The sequence below is a fragment of the Calonectris borealis genome, chromosome 1 (assembly GCF_964195595.1).
Source record: "Calonectris borealis chromosome 1, bCalBor7.hap1.2, whole genome shotgun sequence".
In the NCBI taxonomy this organism is placed as follows: Eukaryota; Metazoa; Chordata; class Aves; order Procellariiformes; family Procellariidae; genus Calonectris; species Calonectris borealis.
Window position 1 is genome coordinate 146,761,930 of NC_134312.1, and position 26,569 is coordinate 146,788,498.

The 26,569-nt window shown below is 38.1% G+C and overlaps 1 protein-coding gene across 1 annotated transcript in view; it reads left to right on the forward strand.

The window, feature by feature from the left end:
* The window catches only part of ATP10A (ATPase phospholipid transporting 10A (putative)), a 112,669-nt gene that overhangs the window by 55,743 nt on the left and 30,357 nt on the right, over positions 1-26,569 (forward strand). The window contains exons 3-7 of the mRNA XM_075134938.1: positions 6,071-6,156; positions 12,729-12,835; positions 12,941-13,072; positions 15,468-15,601; positions 17,151-17,403. Coding sequence (XP_074991039.1) covers positions 6,071-6,156; positions 12,729-12,835; positions 12,941-13,072; positions 15,468-15,601; positions 17,151-17,403 — 712 coding nt within the window. The remainder of the gene's footprint in view (positions 1-6,070; positions 6,157-12,728; positions 12,836-12,940; positions 13,073-15,467; positions 15,602-17,150; positions 17,404-26,569) is intronic.

Sequence of the window (26,569 nt, forward strand, 5' to 3'; positions counted from 1 at the left end):
TTTTTTGTGACAGATCTCTATAGTTCCTTCATCCGTCTACCTGTCGGTTTCCCATTCTGCAAAAGAAGCATTGTAACATTTTCTTCCCCTCAACACTTTGCCTTTTTAGGATGTAAGTTTTTCAGAGGGGGAGACATTAATATCACCTGAGAGATAAGGGGCAGTGATTTATTTTAAGGAAAATTTTAAAGAAAATACCTCTCCATTATGTTTTCCTGTCCTGTGTACATTTGTGCTTTCCCCAGAAACACAGCCCAATTATTGCAGACCTAATTTATTGTTTTAAATGGAACTCTTTATCAGGTTTAATAGGTAAAGCATAGTTAAAGCCTAGTCACACAACCCTTTACATCTGCAATTTAACTTTAATTTGAAATTCAGCTTTGAAGGAGTCAATATTTAACAGATTTTTGCAATCTGACTAAGTCTGCTTACGTAAGGAAGATTAGTCTTTCCGTTGCTGCATTTAGAGTAGGAATTAATTTCCCTAAGTTTTAAGAAATTGGAAGAAATAGGATTTATGGATAGGGTGTTAAACATTTCCCTAGCAAGAAGACTCCTGAAGAAATGAAATATATTTTGTGGAATCCCTGAGTATGTAAAATACCTAATGTAAGTATCACTGTGTGTCTTTTTCAAGCTTCAACCTTTCAGAAACACGAGTTCCTAAAAAGTCAGCACTTTTTCAGAGGAAGACAGTGAACTAAAGATGTTTTGGCAAAATCAAAATGTGAAGTCAGGTGTTTGAGGAAAGTCAGTTTCTTATTATTGAATTCAATCCCTTCTTTTTTTTCTCCTTTTTTTTTCTTTTTTTCATTTTGATGTGACAAAATATGGCACAAGAGTTAAGCAAGAAGTGGTCTTCACTCCTCCAAAGTATCTTGTGCATCATTTCATACTGCAGAAACCTTTCAGACTTGTTTTTAAAATTATGTTGATAAGAAAGAATTCTTAGCACTACAGTGACGTGAATAACATTTAGTCACTGAAGGCTTCTGAAAGCAGGGTATGAACAACCACAACATGAGGATATACGTGAATGTTTCTATGCATTTGTGGTTGTCAAAATGATGTATTTTTTTATTTCTGTATTTCTGAAACTCTCAAACCGTATGGGATGAAATGATGGAAACCTCTGTTTCACGTCTTTCAAGATCTTGTTATAACTTACCCACAGAAAAAGAATTGTGTTGTGCCATGGTGGTCACAGCAGCAGGTTCCTGGTGTTCGGCTAGGCCACGCAGCACTGGAAAAGGCACGCCACCAGTTTTACCTTCTCATCCCCTGTGTGCAGGCCTGTGGTCATTCAGTTTTTCAGACAGCATTTACCAACCATCCAGCCATCCCCTACGTTCTCCAGAGCAATGGCAACCAGACACATTTTGTGTTTTTACTCTTTGAAGTAACTTGCATCCTATTGCCAGTGTGCAGGCAGTACAGCTTGGGAGCCTGTTGCAGAGTGACACTGCTGTGATACCATGATGGTGATGTGAAATTCAAACCCAACAGGAAGAACAGCATCCATCTGAAAGAGAACCAAATTGGAGTCCGTATGAATGATGCTTGTATCTGTGCTTACTATTTCAAAAAAGCAGGGGCAATACCTAACATTTGGAAAAGATTGAAGATGCTCGTTTTTTAGAGCCTGCAAGTGCTAAGGTAGTGTGAATAACATGGGCAGAGAGGTTTACACTAGTCCCATTTGCTCAAAACAAAGGGAAACAAGGGTTCAGTTCCCTTTTCAGCTTCATGGAAGCCAAATTTGCATTTCTTGACCCCCAAATGTCATCCATCACACTGTTGCTCTTTCACTGTTTCAGAGAATTTGAGATTGATTGACCTGGAGGGAAGAGAGCACAAGTGGGAATATGATTGTGTGCAGCCATAAAGTGTTAATGCAGGAGTAAAAACTTTTGAGTTCTGGTTGCTGTTTCTTTTTTTCTGTTAAAGTAGCTGGATGTGCTTGACTTTGCTTAGACTTTGACATATGTGGTGCTCATATTGGCTTTTTTCAAAGTCGGCACTCACTGAAACTAGTATAATTATTTCTGGCCCTTCGTTTAGATTTCTCATTTCTCCAAATGACCTTCCTATATCTTTTCAAGCGCAGTTTTTCTGTAACATCTTGACAATGGCCAGTCTGTGCTCCGAATTAAGCCCTGCCTAGTAGTAAGAACTCTGCCTTAAGCGTAAGCAAGATATTTTGCCTTACTCATGTTTTATAGGGACTCATCCTTAGAATTAGTGATGGCAATTAAAATTTACATTGTAGCAAAGGGAGAATAGGTGGTTTAACAGAAAAATCTGACTGACATGATGGCCTTTGCCATCCAACAGTTTTGTGAAATACTCTAGGGAACTTATTTGCAATCAGTGAATCTCTCTCATGTTTGTATCAACCAGAAGGTCAGTTTTTCAGATCAGCAGTGCACAAGGCACACGTTTGGGAGACATGCAGAGATATAATAAATATGACACCATTACATACCTTGCTGTGCACTGGGAGACCATGAGAACACCAAATAAGTCAAGTTTTTAGGGAAATTAGGCACTGGAAAGCCTCAATTCAGATTCTAGGCACGGAGCTTTTCATGCCTCTTGAGTCTGGGACAGCTTTAATGCCCAGCAGTTCTGTAACTGGGAAGTAAGACGCTGAAAATCAGGTACATCAGATAGCTGCTGCACAAAGGTCTGGGGAAGTGGTTTTTTGACCATATTTTGATCTTGTTTTCTGTCTCTTAACAGTGATGCAGAAATTCACTGTAAGAGAAAAATTAAAGGTAGTGGTGAAGAATTTAATTTTTTCATGGACTTTTACCCAGAAAACAGCACAAATCATTGTTTGTGTGCTATAAGAGCAACACTTTTGGCTTTGACTTCTGTCTAGCTGCAGCTTCTCTTAGCTGTTAATACATGAGAACATCATCGCAGTTTATGTTTCATTTGCTGCTGAAGTGTGGGTATCAGCACAGAAAGGAACAAAACTTTGATCACTCTGAAATCTTATGTTAACTTTGTGCTTCTTTTATAACCACTGAAAGCAGTCACACACAGGCAGTGTTTAACATATTTATTCATTCATTTACCAAAAGGCATTTTCACATCAAAACAGTGTCATCAGCTGTAATGTACAGTGTATATCTACACTTCCATTTCACAGGGAAGACATGGAGCTATTTGGTTTATTAATAAAACAAAGAGCTTTTGCCATAAATCAGAATTCAGCAGCTTTGTTCCCTTACGTAAACTACTATTCTAATTGGATTTTCTCCCCTCCCAGATATTATCTGGTTAAAGACCATAATCACATATTTCAAGTTAATTGTAACAGAACACAAATACACAGACGGTTAGATTTAACGATAAAGGACTTCTAGTTCCAAAACTGAGTCATAAATGAAAAGAATCCAACAAACAGAGGAGGGAGAAAGACTAAGTTGCATGGTAGTGATGGGGAAGTCGGGTAGGTTTAGTCCTCTCTGATCTTGACAAGATCTTTCTTTTTTTGTGAAGACTTTAGCTCTAGATTTTAAGTAGATTTTTTCTTCTTATTTGTAAAGTCCCTGGCTTTGCTGGCAGGCTTCCTTAGCAGAAAGGGAATTCAGTCTCCAAACTTGCAATTGCTCTAGAAGTTACTGTGTCTGTACAGCACTGAAACCATGTTCTCTCTGCTGAGTTCAGCAGCCACAGAAAACCTGCATTTGATTACGCTGGATTTCGTTATTAGGTGTCTCTAGGATTCCCTCAGGAGCATTGATCAAAGATGTTAAGATTTCTTTCTTTTCTTTTTTTAAGACCACTGAATGAAAATTTGTGCTAAATTAGCTGTATTATATATAGTATGTTATAATAAAAAGACAAGAAATGTTTCCCTTTCCAGTCTCTTCCCTCCAATTTACAAATGCAATTTAAGCTACAGTGGTGACTCTTCTTTAACACAATACTTAGGCAGACAGACAGTATATTATTGAAACACCTTGTGCAATGTTTGTTGATTATTTTTCCTGTACTTTTTTTTTCCTGCCAAGGAACATACCGGGGCAAGGAAGGAAAAGATTATGTTCTGGGGCAGCAGAGCAGGTGTTATGTAGACAACACAGGCTTTCCCAGGACAACAAGCTTTGGTGTGACTTGGGAGAACTTCACTTTCTCCAACAAGCTCAAGTAAAGACAGCTGCCAGGTAGCACTGGCTGCTAGTATAGCGTCTCTGTAACGTGAACCTCTGACTGCTGGAGGCGAGGACACAGGCAGAGTGTACAGTTTAGGAGCTGTGGTAACAGATTTCAGATGTCAAGGCCTGAAAGCTTCATGATGTCTGTTCTACCCAGTGATTCCTTCTTTGTGACTGCTGGTGTCTGTGCCTGTCTGAAGTGAGCAGCTGAGGAATGAGGGTCAAAGGGGGTGAATGTGTGGCTTTACGGTATCTGCCCCATTCTACAGCCTAATGATGTCTTCGGTGCCTCTGTAGAACTAGGTACTTTTGAGCATTCCCAGCATCAAATTTCAGTCAGCTGGAGAAATTTAAGGCTGACCAGGAGAAATATCTAATGAGCTTAAATACCTACAGTATCTGGTGCTGAAACAATCTGAATTTCTTGCTAAGGCTCAGGTTCCTGACTGCCAACTTTGACATAATTTAGAGAGTCTCATTCTTAACAATAGCAATCTTCTGCTTTGCTCAGAGCTGTCCTTTGTTTTTACACCTTTTTTTTTCCTCTTGTTTACAAGCTGAATTCTGCATATAAAAGTGATTCTGTCCTCCAGTGGGCTGCCGCTGTCTCTAAGTGACAGCCCATCTTCACGGTTCTCTATATCATCTCTTGTTTCTTGAAAATACAGGAAAGGTTTCCAAAAGTGTCAAGCATGGGTCGTTTGAATTGTCTCCTATAAGTCTGTCTTTCTTCCAGGAGTAACTGGTAGAAAAATGAAGGAGGGCATTGATGGTGATGCTGACACATCCTCTAGTTTCTTTTATCTCTTATTTAAAATCTAGTTTCTTTCACCTCTTCTGAATAGAGTCAATATCAAAAAAACAGAGACACCTGTGTGTTTCAGAGAAGCTGGCGATAAGACTGTGTCTGTCCTTTGGTTACTGATTCTCAGTCAGCTATTCCCATAGCGTGTTCTGAAAAGTAGTGGTTGGGGTCTACAGCTGCTCAGCAAAACCATTATAAAACATAACATTTGCAGTGTTATCACTGTTGCAAGCTTAATAATATGATAATTTACAATTGGTTCTTGCATTCAAATGGTGTGCAAAGAAGTTTTCTAAAGGTAGTCCTCATTGATGGAGACAAACAGCCTTTTCGGCGGTACCAGGACCAGGTATCTGATTTCACTGCGTAGTTTGTTTGGTCTGGCAAAGAAGGGAGAACCTTGATTTTTATTTAACAAAATCAAGTAATTATGCTGTGGTAGGATGTTTTTCCTCAGACACAACAAGATGCTAACTACAGGTAAACATATATAGTCAGCAAAAATACCAGCTTCAGACTAATGAGCTAGAGAATCAAGAAGGTTTTTAAGTGTTAATTAGGAAAAAGTTATTCTGCTATATGGGTGTAATTTACTGTAGAAGATTAATTTATCTGTGTTGGCATAAAGCAATTAAGAAGTCTTGCTAATATTGCAAAAGCTCATATTAGCTTTTTCGTAATTGGCAGTGTATTGACTTATGTTGTTCTAAATTTTCAGTAGCTTCACTGAACATGAAGTGTAGTGATACTATTGAATATTTTGAGCCTTCCCAGATAAATTTCATTTTTCTACTCCAGACCAAATTCATTTGACTTCTGGGCTTGGCATCTTCTATCCAATGCTTTTACAAACTCACATTCTTCCACTTGCAGAACAAAAAAGTCATCCTTGTAAGGGAGGTTTTGGAAGGCATCTAAGGAATTTTGGTGCCCAGGACCCTTTGATTTTCAGTGCCAGTTGGTCAGTGTCATTCATTTGATTGCCTTTGAAAAAAACTGGACTTTAATATATTATGAAAGCTAGAAAAGAAAGCGATTTTGACTATAATTTGCAAGTCTTTGCCCTAAGTAATTAACATTTTTATTATTCCAGGACTCAGAATTTGACCCCTTGAAGTTCACCAGTGTCATTGAATGCGAGAAGCCAAACAATGACTTAAGTAGGTTTCGAGGTTACATGTGAGTATTTCATATAATATCCTTCAGTATACATTCCCTTTCTCTAATATGGAATAAAATAAATGCTGGTTTGGTTGGGGCTGTGTTCTGTAAGTTGCATCATCATCACACCTAAATAGGACTGCATATTTAAGGCTCTTTTAAAGGATCCTCACTTCAGGGTGAGATGGGAGCCTCACGTTTCCATTCCTTGGGATGGATTTTGTTGTTAGCTTTCATCAGTTTACACTCCGGAAATGAATGCACGAAGCAGTGCAGTTACAGACACTCTTCTCCCTTTCCTTCCCTCCATGGATCAAAAAAGCCCATCTGGAAATGGGAGGAAATAGAAAACTGGTCCAAGAGAGCCAACAAACAAACACAATCTGTTGTACACTGCTTTTATGAAGATGGGTCTGTTTGATGTTTCTTTTAATATAAGTGTCATTGAGGAAAATCGGAAGGCGAAACTGATATTACTCCAGCTATGGCAGTATTCCTTTCCTCTCATTCAAAATAAAATAATTGGCTCACACGATGTGCTTGTACATTACCACGCAGAATCACCTATGGACACTTGACTTCATTCTAAACAAACAGAACTGCATTAACAGAGTGCTCATCTCTGGCCAATCAGTCCTGCTCAGAAACAAAAGTTTTAGTGTGCGCAAAGTACTTTTCTTCTAACATAGCCAGGACTGTAGAGTGTAGGCATACCAACAGGGGTGACTTAGGAGATGCACTCTTGCACAACTTATTCTTCTACAGTCTGTAACCACGTAGAGAGTGACAGCCCAGGATATTTAATTTTTGTCTAAATTTTAATGAAAAGAGTTAAACAGACACTAATTCTGTTTAGAATACAATGATTTATTACCCATATTGATTAGGAGTTGTAAGCAGTAATGAATTGCGTAAATGGCACAAGGTAAATTATTGGAGGTTGGGGAGTTTTTTATAGTGACGCTATTACCACCTCAGTTACTACTCTCAGATGTCACAGATTGTGTAGCATGTACTGTCAACTGCTGTAAATCAGGATAGCTTTTTTGAAACTACATGAAGTTGTAGTGTGGGAAAATGTGTTCCTTTATTTAGCAGCACAAAGCCCTACAGTTCATTTAAAGATAAAAGTTTAGTATTAGACATTACTGCATGGGGGTGTATAACTGTATACATTAATAGAGAGCCTGATCTACTGCAGAAATGGCATTTCCAGATATGGAAATGGAAGGTTTGGCAGCTTTTCTAGCACACTTCATGTGTGTGAATCTTAGTCCCCAAAATATTGAGCAGAGGTTGAATACTGTAGAAGATATGCATAAATTTGTCTTTCATTATACATTTATTTATGTACTCCATGTGGAAAATGTAGCATGTAAGTTACAGAACCATTTGGATTATGTAGCAGAAAACACGGTAGTACCTTTTGGAAGACTGTTGTTCAATATTGATTCTATTTAATCTTCTTTATATCTTAATGTTTCACAAATGATGTAAATATATTTTGACACAGCAAAAAGCCAAGACATCAGTTTTGAATCTGGCAGAAAGCATCAGGTGATTTCCAGATCTCATCAGTTATGCTGCAAGAGGTTTACAACTAAAGGACCATGGGGCGTTTGAAGTAAAGAGCAGGGACCAACCCCTCAATAAATAAACTCTCAGTCTCCTAATTTATCACGGGAGAAGGCTTTTTTTCTCCCTCTTTTTAAATTTCCTTCATTAGTATCATGAAATCATGGGTCTATTTCAAATCATACATTAGCAAGATGAATATTAATTTGCACATCTGAATTGAAACATGGCATTGCCATGTCAAACTCAGATCTTAACTCTTGTTCAAAATCTTACCAATAGTCACTGCTTGAAAGAAAGGTTCAGATAGCTCCCAGCTGATAATAGCTCAACTGAAAAGAAATGTTACTGAGATATTTAAATAGGGATGCTATGAAATAGTAGACTTTCAAGAGATCCATGTGGAAAAGCTGTGCTGAGACATTACTGTCAAAGTTTGCTTGAAGTTTTGACCACTTAGTAGGTTTCCAGTTTTGACCAAGACTATTTTTTTCTGTTTGAAATATGAAGAGCTCCTTTGGTTCTAATGTCTGTGCTGACAAATCTTGCAGGGAATAGAAGTATTTGTGTGTCTGTGTGTGTGTGTTGTAAACATGTAAAAATTCTATTCCCCACAGTTATTCTGAAATGTGATCACTATAGGTAACCAATGTAGCACAGAAGGGCCAGGGTAAAAGGAGACATGATAAAAAAAAATCAGAAAAATATCACAAAATGCATTGAGACAGGCCTGGCCCTATGCTATAGCTGCAAAAGTTTAGCGTGCACATTACTACATATGACTTCCTCAGTTATATGGGCACAACTTGCATTGAACACAGTCTGGGTGTGCAGACAGACAGGCAGACTAGCGGTTCTACTCAGGTGCTTGCTTTAATACTGCTTTGCAGTTTCTGCACACTCAGATATCCCAAGCATATTTCCTCATTTTAATTTCCCCTATAAGAAGTCTTCTGTGTAAAAAGAATAGAATAAAACCTAACATGCCTTCTGCCTGTACGGGTCTACCCAGATTATGTACAGTATGCATGCCAAACATTAAAAAATCCCCTGCCAGGTTCCAAAAATAAGAAAATTGGCTTTAAAGTCTTGTTTCTAGCTTTTTGTGTGTATATGGGCAAGGGAAAAGGAGTAGTAGTATTTGGCATTGTGGCTTTTCAGCTTTTCTCTGAAAGCAAAAATTTCATTATTAGACAAGAACAGGAAACTTTATCTGATCATACCAAAATAAATATAGCAAGGAATTATAATAATAATAATATCAACACATGTGTGTATTTCTATTTCAAAGCTTGTCATAAGATAAAAAAACCAAATTAATATAAAATCATGTTACAATTTTTTTAAGAAAAAAAATGTATAAATCTATACAGTGATGTCTCTTTAATGTGCTATAGTGACACCACCTCTCCTGAGAAAAAAAAAACCTAGACTAAGTTTCATCGGAATTGAGAGTCAGGAAGATTCTGACTGATGATGTGCACTGAGACTACGTTTAAGATTGTTGAATATTTTCTTTGGGAGTGTCAAGCCTTGGAAAGTAATGCCAGCTCTACTATTTGCTTTGTAAGACACTTGAGAAACCAGAGAGTGAAAGAAAATACTCTCTTTTGAATGCAGTTTTGATATGTCACCTTGTTATTTAATGCTGGTAAACACATAACGCGGAAAAATATAATAGAAGGCTGAAGTGAGCTACCGTTGGACTTATTTTTGCATTGCTGTATTAAACTTATTTCTACACAAACACTTTCAGAGCGCTGTAGCGAAGTAGTAGCTAACTGCATCTGGTCTGCCCATTTCTCCTAATTCGTGGTGCATGTGTATTTTAGATGTTTAGATACTGCATATTTGCGGTGTCATCCGTGTGAGAAATTGCAGAGAAAAAGAGTGCTGCACCTGCACTCGCCAGTGTGTTTCCTCGCGGGCTAGCCTTCACGTTCCAGGCGTCTGAGCGGCTTCAGCCGGCCGCTGTTTTAAATACGGACAGAGAAAAGTTTCCTTCTTTGCCTCCAAAGTTATACTGGCCTGAATCCAGAAAGGGGAAAAACAGACTGTTCAGCCTCTGTAACAAGCTTACGGTTTGTAACTCCGGAGGGCTAGAAATGGGATCTAAGCCATCTCTCCACCAGGACATAAAGTTACGGCCTTGGCAGGTTTGTTATCAAAGCGAGCAGTTGTATCTAATTCTAGTTTTCATTATTTTTTAATCCAGACCTTTATGTCTGTAATTTTTTCTTCCTTTTATCATCAGTGCCCAATTGCCTTATATGTATGTTCTGTTAGCGAGTCACTGCGAGTGTGTGCAGACAAGACGGAAACAATGAGTTTCCTCCAGCCCCTGCCAGCTTCTTTCTCCCAGATTTTTATTTCATCTATGTTTTCCAAAGGTTTGGTGAGCAACAGGTGAGTTGATTGATTTCATTTGGACATGAAAAAGTAAAAAGTAGTACCAAACGCAGGGTAAGATGAGTTGTGGTGGGAAGGTTCAGTCTGTGGGTGAGGGCAGTAGATTGGGGTCTTGGCACCTACAGGTTAACTTCAGGTGTTGCACCATTGCTATGGAGCAGGTTCAGACATTGTATAAGCTAAGATAGTAAGAACAAATATATAATTGTGTAGAACACGTACACAAGTAATTGTATATAAAGATTGCCATGTACAATATACCTGTCACAGTCCACTGTTACTGTCAAGTTTAAAGAATTGATGAAGGCTATAAAATCATAAGCCAGAGCAATTACTTCTTAAGTAGATTTATCTTTAAAAAGTCCCATTTATTAACAGGAATCAACTATCGTTTGGAGACTTTATTGGAAATTCAGACTAACATCCTCATGATTTACGAGAAAGGCTAATGTAGAATTCAGTCTTAAAAAGCAGATGAGTGGCAGAATCCTGGTAGTAGTGTAATTTCTACAGTATGGAATCATTAAGAAATTATTTCCCATAGTTTAAGCCCAGCCAAATTTGGGTAATTTTCCAGCTGGCAATCAGTGCTTACACCTTCTGGCACACTGCAAGAAGGCTGTTGGATAGCCCCCAGTTTTTGAAGCTCCTTTGGCAAAAGGGGAGGCAGTGGGTTAAGGAGATTTGCTGAAGAGGACAGAAGCAAAACCTCTGTTCTTGTATCTGAGGCCGGCAGGGAGGATAGGCTGAGCAGGGGAAGTTCTCTCCTGATGAAAAAAACACCTTCATTTTTGTATCAGAATTGCACACTTGATGTTATCTACTTCTTTCCTTCCCCATTTGTTTCTGGTCTCTAGTCAGATGTTACCACTGCTGCAGCTACCTCAGCTGACAAATCCACCACTTTTTCTCCATTCCTACAGTGAAAAGCTAAGCATACCTCTTGAAACACCAATGTTTTTAATTTATATTTTTGAGCTGGGAGTGTGTATAATATATTATACTGAACTAAAAAGGACTGTGTATGTGTGTGTGTATATATATACACATATGTATGAATATATATATATTATTTATGGGTATATTCTACTCACTAAGAGCATTGACTAGGGGCTACATAGCATAACCAGCATAACAGCATAATCTGCAAGTATCCTAGTAGGCTGGAGAAGAGTACAAAGGATTTACCAATGTGAACCTTTTCTTCTTGCAGACTCAGGATATTTGATATAGTTCTTCAGGCCTGAGATCCTAGAAGCGTGTGCTAAAGTTAGAATTTTGGTCCTCATTTAGAAAAAGAAAATTCTAACAGTCAGAGAAAAGCATGAAGATATAACCCAGGTGTGAAGGCTTAGAAAAATAGGAAGCAAATAAAAAGAACTCCACTTTTTTATAAAAGGCACAATTTTAAGCCAGTTTGCAGGTTTCGGGGAACACAGGGTTTTAAATGCTGAAATCCACGTAGCCATAAAATTCGACATTGCAACAGCAGAATGTTAATTTTAGTATAGCACATGTGCTTTTCCAGGATTTCTCTTGAACTGCCAACTTTTACTAGTTTTTTATTGCAGTCTGTTTTTTAGACTTTGGATGTGTGATGGTTTTGATGCTCTGAAAGTGAAGGCAGAACATTGAAACATTTTAGAGTTTGCTTTAATCTTCTCTGAGGCATTGGGATACTGCAGTTGATTAAATTAAATTTTATTCATTTAGAAAAGGTTTGAAATTATTATTTGGTTTGTCTTTTTTACCTAAACATTGTAATGCTATTTTTAATTGTTATTATTATTGTTTAGCATTTCCCTGGTGACTGCTAATTCTCATAAGGCTGTTTTCTGTATTTCTCTGTCAGCTGAAATTTGAGTCAGTCCATACACAGCAGACAAGAAGTTGTAGTGGAAACATTACTTTGTTCCATTTTTCTCGTGTGTTTTGGTGCTAGTCAACAGGAATCATCAGGGCGCAGGCCGTTTCGTCTTTCTTAGAGAGTCAGCGAGACACTTCTGAAAGGAATTTCTCTTGTTCTCACTGATGAACAGATGGAATTTTTTTCCTTTCTTTTTCACTGACCTGATGCATATTATCCCTGGCACATCTTCCTTAGTATCGCTGCTTCTGAAGCACAGTCCTTTCCCAATTTCACCATATTTCTTTCTAGGATTTCTTTGATAAGAACATGTGAATAGTGGGTACACAGCTGCTCTTAGGTGGACTGGATTAACTGTGATTGCACAGTCAATTTGCACGTGCACAGAAAGTCCAATGCATTTTCAAAGCATTAGATAGGCTGCACACATGCTGTAGATTTGGCCTGCATATCTCTAGTGAGCATTTGTCCAGTACGTTTGTATATCCAACAGCAACTGGTACTGCTCCAGCTGGGCTGGTGCATGTCTGGGATTCTTGGATAGGTTTTCACAGTTTTCAAAGTCTGCCAGAGAATCCTCCCAGGAGGAAGATCGAAGGAAATATTTCGCCATCAGGTTGACAAAACTTCTTAAACTTTGATCATGTTTCCTAGGCTTGTTATGTTACAGAGTAGTATGATTTAGCAAGCTTAATGTTTTGACATGCTGTGCTTTGTTCTGTTTTTGAATTTTCTGCAGTGTACACAAAAGTGGAAAAAAGGATGGACTGTTCAAAGAAAATCTTTTGTTACGTGGATGTACCATTAGAAATACAGAAGAGGTTGCAGGAATAGTAATCTATGCAGGTAAAAGCTGTTTTTCTGTGTGATGAGGCATACCGCCTTTTTATAGCTTCCTTAAAATAGTAACAAAAATCCATATGACATCATTTGATGCAATTGCTTCTGCAGGGCATGAGACCAAAGCTTTGTTAAATAATAACGGACCCCGTTACAAACGCAGTAAGCTTGAAAGACAGATGAATGCCGATGTCCTTTGGTGTGTCCTTATACTTCTAATCATGTGTCTGTTTTCTGCCATCGGTAAGTGCTGTTTAAAAGTAGAAACTTAAGTATCAGACTCTCTTGGGATTCATGCATTTAGCTTTATCAAAAACATATGTATCTGCCAAAACATGAAATCCATACAGCTGCCTCCATACTGTCTAATTTTTGTTGTTTTCTTCTTTGAAATCAAGATGTCTTGATACATAAGCTCATCTAAATAGCTTCTTAGTATCAATCAGATATGTGCTATTAGTACCAGAGATCTGAAGGCTTAGATTCTATTACACTTGATAGCATCCAAAAATGTCAAGTCCAGAAGAAGCCACTTCATATGTAGTCCCCTCAAAATTACAGGCGGTATAGTGTAACATGCCATTAATCAGTCAACAAAGTAATTTATGAGCAGCAAATAAACATAATTAGCACAGTACTATTCCCCAGTACTATTTAGTAAATCAAGGGCACAGTGTACAACATTGACACACTGTCCCTAAGACTGCAGCTTTAACATAGAAGAAATAAATAAAAGTCTAAATCTGCATAAATCCAAGTAGAAAACTCTCTAGACTTCATGGAGTGTTTAAGGAAATGCTGAGGTTCAGGTTAATACTCTTCAGGCCGTTTTTCTATTCACTTGGGAGAAAGAATTGAGTTTTACGTTTGGCACCCAAAATGATTCTGTATATATGCCATATGAATTCCATATCCTTAATGTTTGTGTGTTCTCTGATGTTTGTGTGTGAGTCATACGGCATAAACACCAGAATGTTTCCTAACAACCATGGTGTAGTTTATTAACAATCTTATGCCATTTTAATACATCTCTGTGTGCCTTTTTCCAGGTATTGGTAAGTGCTGCTTAAAGATGAGTTTTTTCCGGCTGTGAATCAGCCAGCATATTTATTTCCACTGACACTCTTTTGTAGTGTCTCAGTGTTGGGGAGCCCACTCCTCAGGGCTGAAGTGCCATGGTAGGCGTCCCCTCTGCCACTGCATCGAGGTGTTGCCCCCAGAGCAGCGGCAGCGGGGTGTGCGCTACAGGGGCTTCAGTTCAGCTGAAACTCCTGAGATGAATGAATGCGAACGGCAGGAGGTGGCACGCCGTAGGTGACACATATGCCTTCCCTTCTGTCACTTCTGCTACAAGGCTAGAAACCGCCAGCAGAGGGCCAGAGCAAACTGCTGGAGGTGATGACAACCAAAAACAGCTGGAAAGAAATTTGCTTGAGCCCTTGGAAACCAGAGGTGCCTTCAAGACATGCAAAGCTGTGTTCTGTAAGAGTCAGGCAATTTTTGTACCTTCTGTCAAGAGAGTACCTTCTGTCAGAGGTACGACACTTAACTAATTCTTTTGAAAATCTGAGTCAGGATATTTATAAAACAAGTGTTGATGTAGGTCATTCTCAGTGTGGGGCTTCCAATTTTTGCTCTCAAGAATAAAAATACAGACATCAATAAAGACATCAGTATGGTGATATGCTCATATTGGTAGTACAGGGACAAAATAATTTGCTCGCTTGGGTTAAGTATTGTTTTTATTTTTTAAGAGTTCAATGCTGGTTTTATGTATCAAGATGTAAAGGACCTTGTTAGATGTGGCTTACAAAAGATTACTTTTAAAGTAGGCCTTTGTCCTTTTTTTCTGATTTCTGACATATAGTGAAGATAGTTTGAATGCTTCTTATCATGGGGGAAATTCTTCTTTGGTTTTAACCTTAAAAACATCACCCATACCATTTTAGGTCTTTTAGGACTCCAAACCCTAGTGCTCTACTTAAAAAGGCAACTTTCTGTCTCTTTAACAAGAATGTAATTTTCCCAAGATAATAATAACAACCTTATCTTTATGTAGTTATCGGCATAATCAATTAAAAAAAGATTTTGAACAAGGCTTAGAATTTCTTCTGTTCTTAGTTGTCAGCTTACATGCTCTTGACTCTGCTGATACTGTTACTAGTTCTGTAGATGTGGTGGGTAAGATTCGCACAGTAAGATTAAAGTCTCTTCTGACTTTATCCAGCTGAAACTAGTTTAATGATAGCTGGCTAGTGATATATACCTGTGTAGTCAATGGAGTTCTTTAATTTTAACACAATATCACTGAAATTAATTGCTTTCTGAAGAAGTCTTTTTTTCTCTGCTGATTACAGAAAGAGCCTAAACTACTAATTTAGACTAGCCAGCTCACTTTTATTTGGATAAAGTTATGTGAAATGACTCTTGCATCCTGTCCTTAAGGCCAGACAAACCCCTTCCTCAAACCCCAAATCCCAAGGCAGAAAAAGCATGGGTTTGGGGCCTTTTTCAGAAGTCATGCAGAACAGTTGAAAACAAATATCACTTTCCCATGTAACTCAACTCCAAGAACAAATTCATACCATTAACTTCTTGGAGTTAATTTGCATTTTTCTCTCTTTCAACTCTTCTGCAGGTCATGGCCTATGGGTATGGCAATACGATGAGAAGAAGAAACCAATTTTTGATGTTCCAGGGCCTGATGGCAAATATTTGTCTCCTGTTTTAGCTTCAGTGTATTTATTTCTGACAGTGATCATAGTCTTCCAGGTAATCAAGTTGTACATGCTGTCACCTGTAGTCATAGTTTGCTGTAATAAAGCTATAAATGTGCAGTATTTGTAGTACCCCTTCTACCACTAAGGCATGTAAGAAGCTAATCAAGCACTAAAAAGAGGTACATTTAGTCACTTTAAAATTCAATATTAACTGTAGAGAATGTGATAATGTATAACCAGAAAGCTAAATTAAATAAAAGAAGTGGTCTACCCAGTAAAGATGATAACTTCTCTGAAAAATAAACAAACTGATGCACACAGTAAGCTGTCAGAGCTCCGTTGCCATTGGAGAAGAAAAAGGTATTTTATTTTATTTTAAACAAGTAGGAAGAGAGAGGATGCAATGGGCCCTGCTGGGAGAAAACAAGCTTTGTGCTTCATATCCATTCACTGTGGAACAACACCTCAAAGACTGTGGGTGCCACTTTGGGTACAGTGTCCTGGTATGAACGTAACTTGTATACTTTTTTAACTGCTTTCCAAAGATACGGCTCTTAACAACTCCATATCTTAGCTGGATAACAAACTCTGTTAAAAGATTTTGGTCATGAAGAAAAATTTATTTAATGGTGAAGGTGGCAGTAAGTTCAGAGACTCATGTCACTGGGACATGTGGAAGTATGCCCAGTGGGACATTAAAGGAGGTTGCGTTACTGGAGGCAGCAACTCCTTTATAAAAAGGAATGAAAAAGGATGAGTTAGATTACTTTTTACTCTAAGGTATTGGGTTATGGTATTGGTTAAAAAAATTCACCACAGAATTCTTTAAACACCAACTTTTAACTGTAGTTTTTGTTTAAATAACCACATTTGCCACTTATATACGTGCTATAATTTATCCCTCATATCTAATTCAGCAAGCTAAATAATGTATGCAGTCAGGAATTTCTGTCCTGAAAAACATCTGCAGGGAAAAACTCAGGTACAAATTAGGTATTTCATTGAGTTTTGACAATCCTCAAGAAACAGTAGAAAATCTTTTCTGGAGAAACTTCTTCTCATACATCTTTCTTCAGCAACTATAAAATGTGTTCTTCATTTAAATAATCTTCAGTGCAAAAGCCAAGGCCAAAAAGATTGTTCCTGTGGAGAGATTTACACTTCTCATTTTGTTTCTCATACTCCTGCAAAGTGAATTTGTAAACAGTCTTATTATTTATGCAGAATAAATTTATCCCATTTTTTCACATTCACAGGATTCTGACTGTATTGTCTGTTTGGGTTTTGGTTTTTTTTCTTTTTCTTTTCCAGCTAGTTTCAAGCTCACCTTATTAGCCCAAAAAAGATTTGCTTCTGTCCCAGCTTTGATAATCACCCTTCTAGACATAATAATGCATTTCAGCTCTGCAATTCACCGTGGGTTTTCCTCTTCTAACACAGTAAATAAACTCTTTTCAAACATGCTAATAACTTTACAGTACATGCTTAAAGTATCTAGCCTCTTTATGTTCTAGTCTAGTACCAAGTTAACTAGATTTTACTGATTCATTGTATCCTTGCTTCTGTTTTCTCCTAATTCTCTTTCTTTTTGTGTATTCTAGGTTATGATTCCAATTTCTTTGTATGTATCCATTGAAATAGTTAAAATCTGCCAAGTATACTTTATTCATCAAGATAAAGATTTATATGATGAAGAAACAGACTCTCAGCTGCAGTGCCGAGCTTTAAATATCACAGAAGACTTAGGTCAGGTGCAGTTTATCTTTTCAGACAAGACTGGGACACTTACTGAAAACAAGATGGTTTTCCGAAGATGTACTGTTTCTGGAATAGAGTATTCCCATGATGATAACGGTGAGCTCATGATCTTGTTTTCTATCTAACAGTTGTACTTTGGGCAACCTGGAGTAGATATAAAAGTTACTGTAATCTTAAATCAAAAAGAAAAACAAAAGACATTGCATGTACCCACTCAGCAAAGTCCATAATAACTGTTTTCAGATTAGTATAATTTGAGGTCAGTGTTCAGCTAGCAATGACAATCATCTTATCAGTGTATTCTGTAATGTCATCTACAGTATGTTGTCAAGACAGTTAAAGCTTCTGGCTTTAGCTCCTGATCTAGTAAAGCACTTGGGCACATGGCAAATTTAAGCAAATTGAATAGTGCCACTGGTATCACAATTGTGTTGTGTGTTTGAAGTATACTATGTAAAATACCAGTTTTAAGCATACAGCCAGATTAGTGTCTGATTGAATACCTGGAATGAGATTATCCTTTTGTGCTGAGAAATAAATGTAAACAAAGCTGCTGGTTTTCATATTAACAAGAAACATAATCTGATCTAACAGCGTATTTTATGTTATCTTTGTCAGATTCTTTTCAGTTCTCCTCTGTGGCAGGTGTCTGCATTAAGGTACCTTCACTGCAGTTGAGAGAATGTCCCCATGTATCAGGTTCTTGAAAAAGTCACTCTTTTTTGTCAGGGATTGTGAGGGTTGTCATCCCTGTGTCATTTCATCAACTCTCTTAAAATTATGAAGTGATTCTGTGTTTTGTGATTTGTTTGTAATTTGTGTTATTTTCCTCTAACACTTTGTTGTTATCATTTTTGACATAACAGATCTTAACTCTTCAAATCATACTCAGTATGCAGGAAAATACTGATAACTACAGTATTGCATTCCTATTTGCAAAAAATAAGTTTCTTAATGTACGTAACATATAAAGATCACTGATTAGAAAGTTTTCTCAAAGACAATTACAGAAGTTCAGCTTACAAATAAGATACAGAATAAGAGAAATAATCAAAATAGACTGGAAAATCTAAAACATGCTTTAGAGAGTTCCTAAGATTCCAAATTGGAAAAAGGTATTTTGAAGTTTTGGATTGTGCAAGGATTGTTCTGTTTTCTCCTACTTTAAAGTAGTACTGAGGCCTTACATTTAAGGCACTCTTCTTCAACTGTTTGGATAGTGTTATTATCCCAGTGTTACAGAAAGAAGAACTTAAACAGGGAGCAGCTGTGACTTCCTACCTCTGTTCTGTAGGTAAGAAAGAGAGAAAAATTAGAATTAAGAGTGTGCTTCTGGACTCCTAATTGTCCTTGTGACACTCGGAATGTTCATTCTTTTTTTATTCTTCCTTGCCATTGATTGTTTGCTTATTTATATTAATTTCACAGTGTACTCTGTTCCTTGCAGGAATGATGATGGTACTGCCAACTAAAACAGTGCAGAAAGGGTATTTTTATGAGCTTGATATCATCAGCTGATATGTAGGCTGAACTCAGGCTCTTGAATTTGAGTACTGAGTTTCAGATCTTTTTTCTTCAAATGTAATGTATTTAACAGAAGTCTAAGTTTGTGCATGCTTTCCTCCTATGATTTCAGATTACAGTATAAATGTTAATGAAAGCAGAGTGAATTTCACTACATACAGAAGTGTCAAATAAATATATAAAATAAACGGATTCTATTTTTGGTCATTCTTTTCATGGACAGCTATGTTTGGGCTTTCTTGTAACTCCAGTCAGTATAAAATTTCTGACAAATATAATTTTTAAATTGACACAGAATTTATATACAATATTTTATACACAGTAATTTTTTCTTTTTTTTTGTCCTCTGTCATTCTATGTATAAATGATGATAATTTCTATTGATTTTGTTCCCTATAATCAGGATTAATAACACAATAAAACTATTCTTCATTCAAGTCTTTTGTTAGCTCTATTCTCCAGTCTGATTTTCTAACCATCTCTTATCTTTTCTGCTGCTGGAACCTTCCTGTTTAGACATGGTAAAATGTCTATCACAGCTCTTTCTCGTTTTAGGGAGTGCACAAACAACTTTTCATTGCTGTGTGCTTGCTTGCAAATGATTTGTCAGCCACTTTTCTATGTCTTATACCAGAGTATCTGAATTCCCCTCTGAGGTTTTGGGGCATATATTATAACTGATGCCATCCAGCTCTGCACCTCAGGTTTTACTGAAGATTCATGAATCAGAAAATTCTAAAATCTTTCACTTGGCAAGTGATCTAAGGCTGCCATATATGCAAGAAAACCAAGTAAAATGCATCTGCCTTTTCTTATCCATTTCAAAGATGATCTGTGTCTTTCTTTGCTTATCTGAGTAATTTTTCAGGCATAGTGGTTTGTTACTTAGAATCAAACACTGAGTAGCACTTCAGATGAAGAAATTATTTAAAATTGTTGTACACTGGTCAAGATTCAAAAGCTGAAAGAAGTCATTTTCTACTGTAAAAGCAGCTAGCTCAGGATGGAAATATACTTGTTGTCAGCTCTTTGGCCTAAGTTTGTTATTTTACTGTGGCTGGGTAGCAGTGCCTGTTATTCCAGTTGCTTGACCCTTCTCATGATGAGATCCTGTTTTCAGTCATAGATAGTTTTACAGAACTTTAACTGTTTGGTTCAAGTTTTCCGTGCCAGATGTTTGCCTCAGGCATGAATTCTGGGGGAGAAATTTCAGTCAGAACAGCTCCATTCAGCCATATCCAAGAACTAGGCTAAGCTGTAACACACTTTTTTCCCATGCTAAGAAGTGCTGGCAAATTTTCCTCTGAAGTCATCGAGAGACCCTATATTCTGGGGCTCAGCCACGCACACACACAGAGGGGGAAAGTTATGCCTATGGTGGCAGACTGATGTCTGAAATTTCCTCACTTTAGAACTTCAATTTTCTTTTGAGGTATTTTTTCTGCATAATCTAGGACTGGCACATATCTGTTAATTACTCAATTAACAGATTGTGCATAGCCGTCACAAATTTTCTCTGTGCTGCATTATAAGCTTTTCTCCCTAAAATTTGTTCAGTTATGAGCAGTTATCCCATTCTTTTCTGTTCTACAGGGATTGTTATAATGCATTTGTCATCATCATATCTGAGTTCCTTCCACTAGTGCATTAAGCAATGTGTGTGACTTTCCTTACGTGTAGCTTGTTCTTTCCCCTTCTTCCTCTCTCTATGCATGTAGTGCACAATTTGTTTGGGTTTGGGGGCTACTTAAAAGGCATCTGCTACGCTGTGTTAGCTTTGGCATATTTGAGGCAGCATGTCTTTTTCTTGAGTGGTGGGAGTGTCCTTATTTTCTGTGGAAATTTGTTCCACAAAGCCATGTAAACTCCCTGTGTGAAAGGTGAGCTTTATGATTACGAGGCAGAGTTCTGTTTTGCATCAGACGTGGACATGTTAATCACGTTTTTCCTCACAGAGGCTTATGTGGTCCTTGTGCAGGGTTGAAGCAATTAAATGCTTCTAAAACAGAAACTGAAACCCTGAATAAGACTTAATACTTTTTTTAGGTAGTATAGAGAGCAAGAGGCAGTTTTAATTTGCTGGAGAAAACATTTTCCTGTAGAATTCTGTATTAGCTCTGAGTTTCTTATGAGGCTGATGGCGCTACGCCCAGGAGTATTGCATTGTTTTAGTCTAGACAAGAGGTGACAAAAACATGAATAATAGAGACCAATAAATTGCTCCAACGTGGGGCAGAATCTCTTAGCCAACTGGAGGTAGTACAAAGTATTACTCATGGGTGAGCTTAGCACCGAAGAGGAGTCCAGGAACGCTTGTGGAGGCTGTGAGGGAAGGTGTGAGTGTACGGAGCAACAGTTCCATGATGCAAGCTCTATCAAATATTCATCATTGTTGAGGTCACCTATAATATTTGGTGATGGATTATGCACTGATAGGGATCAAACTATAGGAATTCGCACTGCCAGTTTGGGCCCTATGGAGACTATATTGATAGGGATGGGATTCTTGTTACCTGATTTTAGATATTTGCATGGGAGATAGTCATCTAGTGACTTTACAGTTAATGGAGAAAATTAAGCATTTGTAGGATCTAATTCATCAGACCTGTTTTAGATATCTACGTTTGTTGTCTAATATATGCCTGTTTCTCTGTGGTTTAGAATTATAAATATAGGTGAAGAGAATTCCTACCTCACAGGTCTGTGTGACCTGTGGTTTTAAATCTGTTCTGTCGTCTCCTTCAAAGGTTCTTCTTGATTCGCAGATTGTTAATTCAGGAGCAGTGTATGTCATGTACCACTCCAAGTGGAAGAATGATTGTCCCATTCATAAATGTCCTGGGCATTTATAGAATACCCATTGGCACTATACTCTGGTTAAATCCCAGAAATGGATGGAGTTGTATCTATCTGTTACTTCTTAAAGCTAACATCTTGCTATGTGTCGCTTCCACAGTAAGATGATACTGCAAAGGAGTGCTACGCACCATAAAAAAAAACCTTCTGATCAGTACTTCCTCCTAGACCAAAAGAATGTTAGCAAAAAAGGGGACTGTTTCCCTATATGTAAAGTTACGTTGCCATACCATAGCTCTTCCCTTCAGGCTAGTAGCCAGCTTCTAACAATTCTTGGAACTGGCCATGTCCCAAGTCTGTCTGCTAATCCCAGAGATAGTAGATGCCCAAAAGCTGACTGTGCTTCTGAAAGTCGTTATATGATTTAGCTACAACCAGATGCTCTTGGCCTGACATTTGTCCTAGTTGTTTTCCAAATGCTGAATTAATCGCACTCTTCCCTATGGGGTGTGATCTCTGTTTTTCTAGTTTTAGCCACCCATTGTATGGAACTTTTGATAGAATACGAGTTAAATCTCCATGAATGCAACCACACAAATCTGAAAAATCTGAATTTTTCATTCTTTGCATTCCTCTCCTTCCTTCCAATGACTGTGAAAAAAACTCTAGACAACATAAGAATAAGAGAAGTTTATGGGGGTGAAGGCAGATGATGAAAACCTCAGTGATTTTCTCTTGCCTAATCACTAAATCTGAGAAAGAAGGAATTTCTTTCTACTCTATTTTTTCTTGCTGAAGATTAGCTAGCAACTCCTTTTCATAGGGAAGTGCATTATATTAAAAAAATGTTTTTCTTAGTTTGGGGGGCTGTTTTGTAGTGGAATTTTCTTACTCTTTTTGTATGTAGTCAAAAGAACATAGACTGGACATTCCAGCCATGTTGGAGAATTGGATTTATTAAAAAAAAAAAAAAAAAAAAAACATAAAAATCAATAAAACCTTTACCATAAATGCGGCTCTTGCTTGCAAAGGGACTTCTCATCTGCCACCTTTACAATTTGACAATCTTCAGAAATCAAGATTGTCCATTTAGGCCTTCCCCAGAAAGATCAAACCTTTAGCAGGACTGGGTGCTTCAGGCACTCTGTGTAGCTTGTTTGTAGTTTCTCTTTACATTTGTTATTGCTTTTTGAAAAATTTTAATTGGTAACTGAGGAGACAACCAGTGCCAGCAGATGTAGAACTAAGTACATTGGGAATGCGCCATTTTAAATTCTATAGAAGACAAAATAACTCATATTTAGAGACAGGTAATGCTTTTTTCTAAGCATATACCTACACCCACAATTACTCTGGAAAATCTCCAGAAAAGTAGGAATGATCTTCGTTTCTAAGTAGAGTAAAGACTTCTTAATGAAGGACTTAAAGTTATGAATTTTAACTCCCTGCCAGGAGGGGAGAGGAAGGCAAATCTTGGTGTTTTCTAATCTCAAGACTTGTCCTTATCAGGAAGTTCTTGCAAAGTAAATTGAGTTAGATTATGTTAGCACACTTGTACAAATTTATAGCATGCTAGCTGCTCGACTGACTCTTTATGTAGACACTAGGGTGCACTTCAAAGTGAAATAAGCTTGCACTTGTAAAATAATGGTGTGGTGGTGTGAGTAGATACTGCACATCTAGAGTTCATGATAGTTCAGTAACAGTCTTATTCAAATGGTTTGGGGCGAAACGGAATAATCCCGTGACGAAATTAGGGCCCACACACTGACAGCTGTATTATTCTGCTTAGGGGGTATGCAGTTTTCTTCTGCTTGAAGGGAAGTCCTTTAGGGTTTCCCGATCCCACTTTTCTAGTTAGTGGAACACCTGGCTGTGTGGCAACAGTGTCTCTGTCAGCCTGCAAAATGGATGCCTCATCATAGAACACAGATAGCATGAAAGGTAAAACAAAAACAAAAAATAATGAAATAAAAGGGTTTTTAAAAAAAAAGAATGTCTCTTCAAATACTTAGCAGCTACTACAGGATTTTTATTTATAGCTTACTGTTGTCTTCCGAAAGATGGAAGAGAGTTCATGGAATAAGTATTATTTATTGTTTCTTCTTTGTGCCATAAATATAAAATGAAGTAGAGGATAGTGAAATTTGACTTTCATGAATTTCATTGCTGTGTTTCTCAAAGTTGTTTGTGTCTTTGCCCTGAATAAAAAACTCTCTATCAGACAAAAGATCAAGGCCATCAATTTTCAGTGCTGAAAATAAAAAGCATCCCACAACAACGTCTTTCAGGTTATAATGTTCACAGGAAAAGGTTCTGAATCGGAGTGGGCTGAGTGGGTGGAGAGAACAGGTTGTTCCCAAAGAAGCACGCTTTGCACAGCTGAAGCATTGTGAACCTTAGCCATAACATAACGATTGAACTGGGTTTCATTACTTCTTCAAACTTCTTAATTCTTGCTGCATGATATGTAAGACTGCACTTGAGAAAATGTTGAAAGGTGCTAAGTCCTGTTTTTTTGTTATCAAGCTTACCTTGGTATAAAACTGAAATAACACCATTTGTATCAAAAGAATTACATTTGACGTGGTTAGATGAGATTCTAGTCCTGTATCTACTTTCCCTTTTTCTCTTTTTTCTCAGTGGCAGGAACAATTAAATGAATGTGCTACAATGAAAACCTGTATAGAAAGCAAGAGGTAGCTAATATTATGTAGACTAGAAAGGACTGCGCTATTGATATAATACCAATAAATAAGCCGAGTGCTGCATTAGGAAACAGCTTTTGCTATGTTGAATAAACAAAAATTTTTTAGATGTAACGCAAGAAAGAAGAAAGAGCAATGAAGAATACAGAGGTATGGAACGCAAGCATAACTTGCATGAAATGCATTCTGTGCTTAACCATAGAGTTTTTATACATGGAATAAAATGATAATCAGTTCAGGGTCTTTGGAGTCATGTATTTCAAGATGTATTTTCAGAGCAGAAGCTTAAATTAGGTATGATTATTAAAGAAAACGTATGTCCTTTTTTTTAAAACTCTGCTCAAAAGGGAGTTGGACCAACTGGGTAGCACATTTTGCAAAGCTGTAAAGAATAATTGTAGCCAGTCCTTTCCCTGTCAAGCAATATTACCTGTTAGGAGAAGAAGTACAGCGTCCTGTCAGTCTACCATTCAAATGCCCAGCATCCACAGTGAGAAAGATTATCCCTATGGCAAATCCAAGCTTTTCTTATGCTTTTCCTGAGAGAGGTTGAATGTCCACATGTCACACCAACTCTCCTGAGACTGTTTGCTGCTAAGAGCCTTAGTGAAGATGAGGCACAAAAATGTGCTTCTTATGATTGATTTAAGTCTTAAACGTTCGTAAAGTGCAGAAAACCTTACTGGTGTGTCATCTTGAGCAATGATTTTGCAACCTAGTTGCAGCGTGCAACTAGGAGCCTGCAAAAGATAATTCAGGCAGAGCTTGCACTGTCAGGCTGGGCACTGCCCTCCACAGGCCTCATCGCAGGATGTGCATTCCATCATACCTCCCCAGATGTGCACTCCATCGTACTTCCCCAGTGCAGAGAAGGACAGAAGTCCTTCAGTGTGCCACTCCATTCTGGTACTTGAGGCGTCCTCTTAAAGTGACACACTACAATGTCCACATGGCTCCTTCCTTTCTCGCATGCCTGGGTTTCCTTTGGAAGGAAATTGGGGTGGGGGGAACAGCGAGCAGCCTGGCTCACACCTTGATTGAGGGCCTGGATCAGTGCTTATGACGTGCTGCAAGCCCTCAGTGTAGACTCCTTCTGATACAGGCAAACCTGTGATCAGTTGAATTAAATTCACAGTATAGGGATCTGCACTTCTACTGGGAAAATGCATAGAGGCTTACAGAGCAGAAGAAAGTGGGAATTAGTGGGCGAGAGTGATGGGACAGGTTAGAACTGCGCTGCCCCAAAGCACATGCAACAAGTTGTAGGAAGCAGCCTGTACAGGTGAAGTGGACTTTATTTCCTTGCAACTCATTACCATGCAACAGAAGGGCCAGGGAGACCAGTGACCTCCCTAATTTTTTGAGCTGTCTTCTAGGTTCTGTCATATGAATCAAAGGACAAGATAGGTGCTGAACGGAGAAGGAGAGGGTGCTGAACTCTTCTCTTTGCAGCTGTGGGGCTCAATGAGCAGCTGCCCTCACAGCCCTGAATGCTGTTGCTCAACCTCTTTCCCACTACATGACACAGAGGAGCATGAATCACACCAAATAATGCGAATGAAGGAAGCTCCTCAGTCATCCACAGTTAGTCTACATCAGCCTCAGGGCCTAGGCTGCAGGGCTGTATTCGAGCTATGGGGCAGAAGTGATCTGCAGTGTGCGCTGCAGTCTCTTCTCCATGTCTCCAAATGCACTATGACCCTTTCTACCTCCATGGCCTAAATTTTCTTCCAGCAGGAGCCAGAGTGCAGCACAGGATGTTGCATACCTGGGCATGCAGTTAGAGCAACGACCAAGTCTGTATTCACAGCCAGGACTGGGAAGCTCTCCCAGCTCCCACATTTCAGACAGAACCTATACATGTTCCAAATGGAGTTGAAAAAACCTCTGATGTACGATACTGTACTGATAGAGCTATCACCATGTACTGTGTGTGGTCTGATTTCAACTCCTCTGACTGCTTTCTGACAGCTAAAACATGTTTGAAAATTGCAGCGGATGGCAAGGATGGGTTTTTCTTTGATCGTAAAGCTAGCTACGTTAAAAGTGATCCCATGCCAAATTCACTATATGTAATGCAAGATTTTTCTCAGGAAGTATTTTGGAAGAAAAATCTTCATGGTTTTTTTTTATTGTTGTTGTTAAATACCTGAATAATCAACTTACATGCTAGTGATGTATCATTTGACATTAGGAAAATTTGTTGCACCAGAGAACCGAAACAAAGCTAAGCC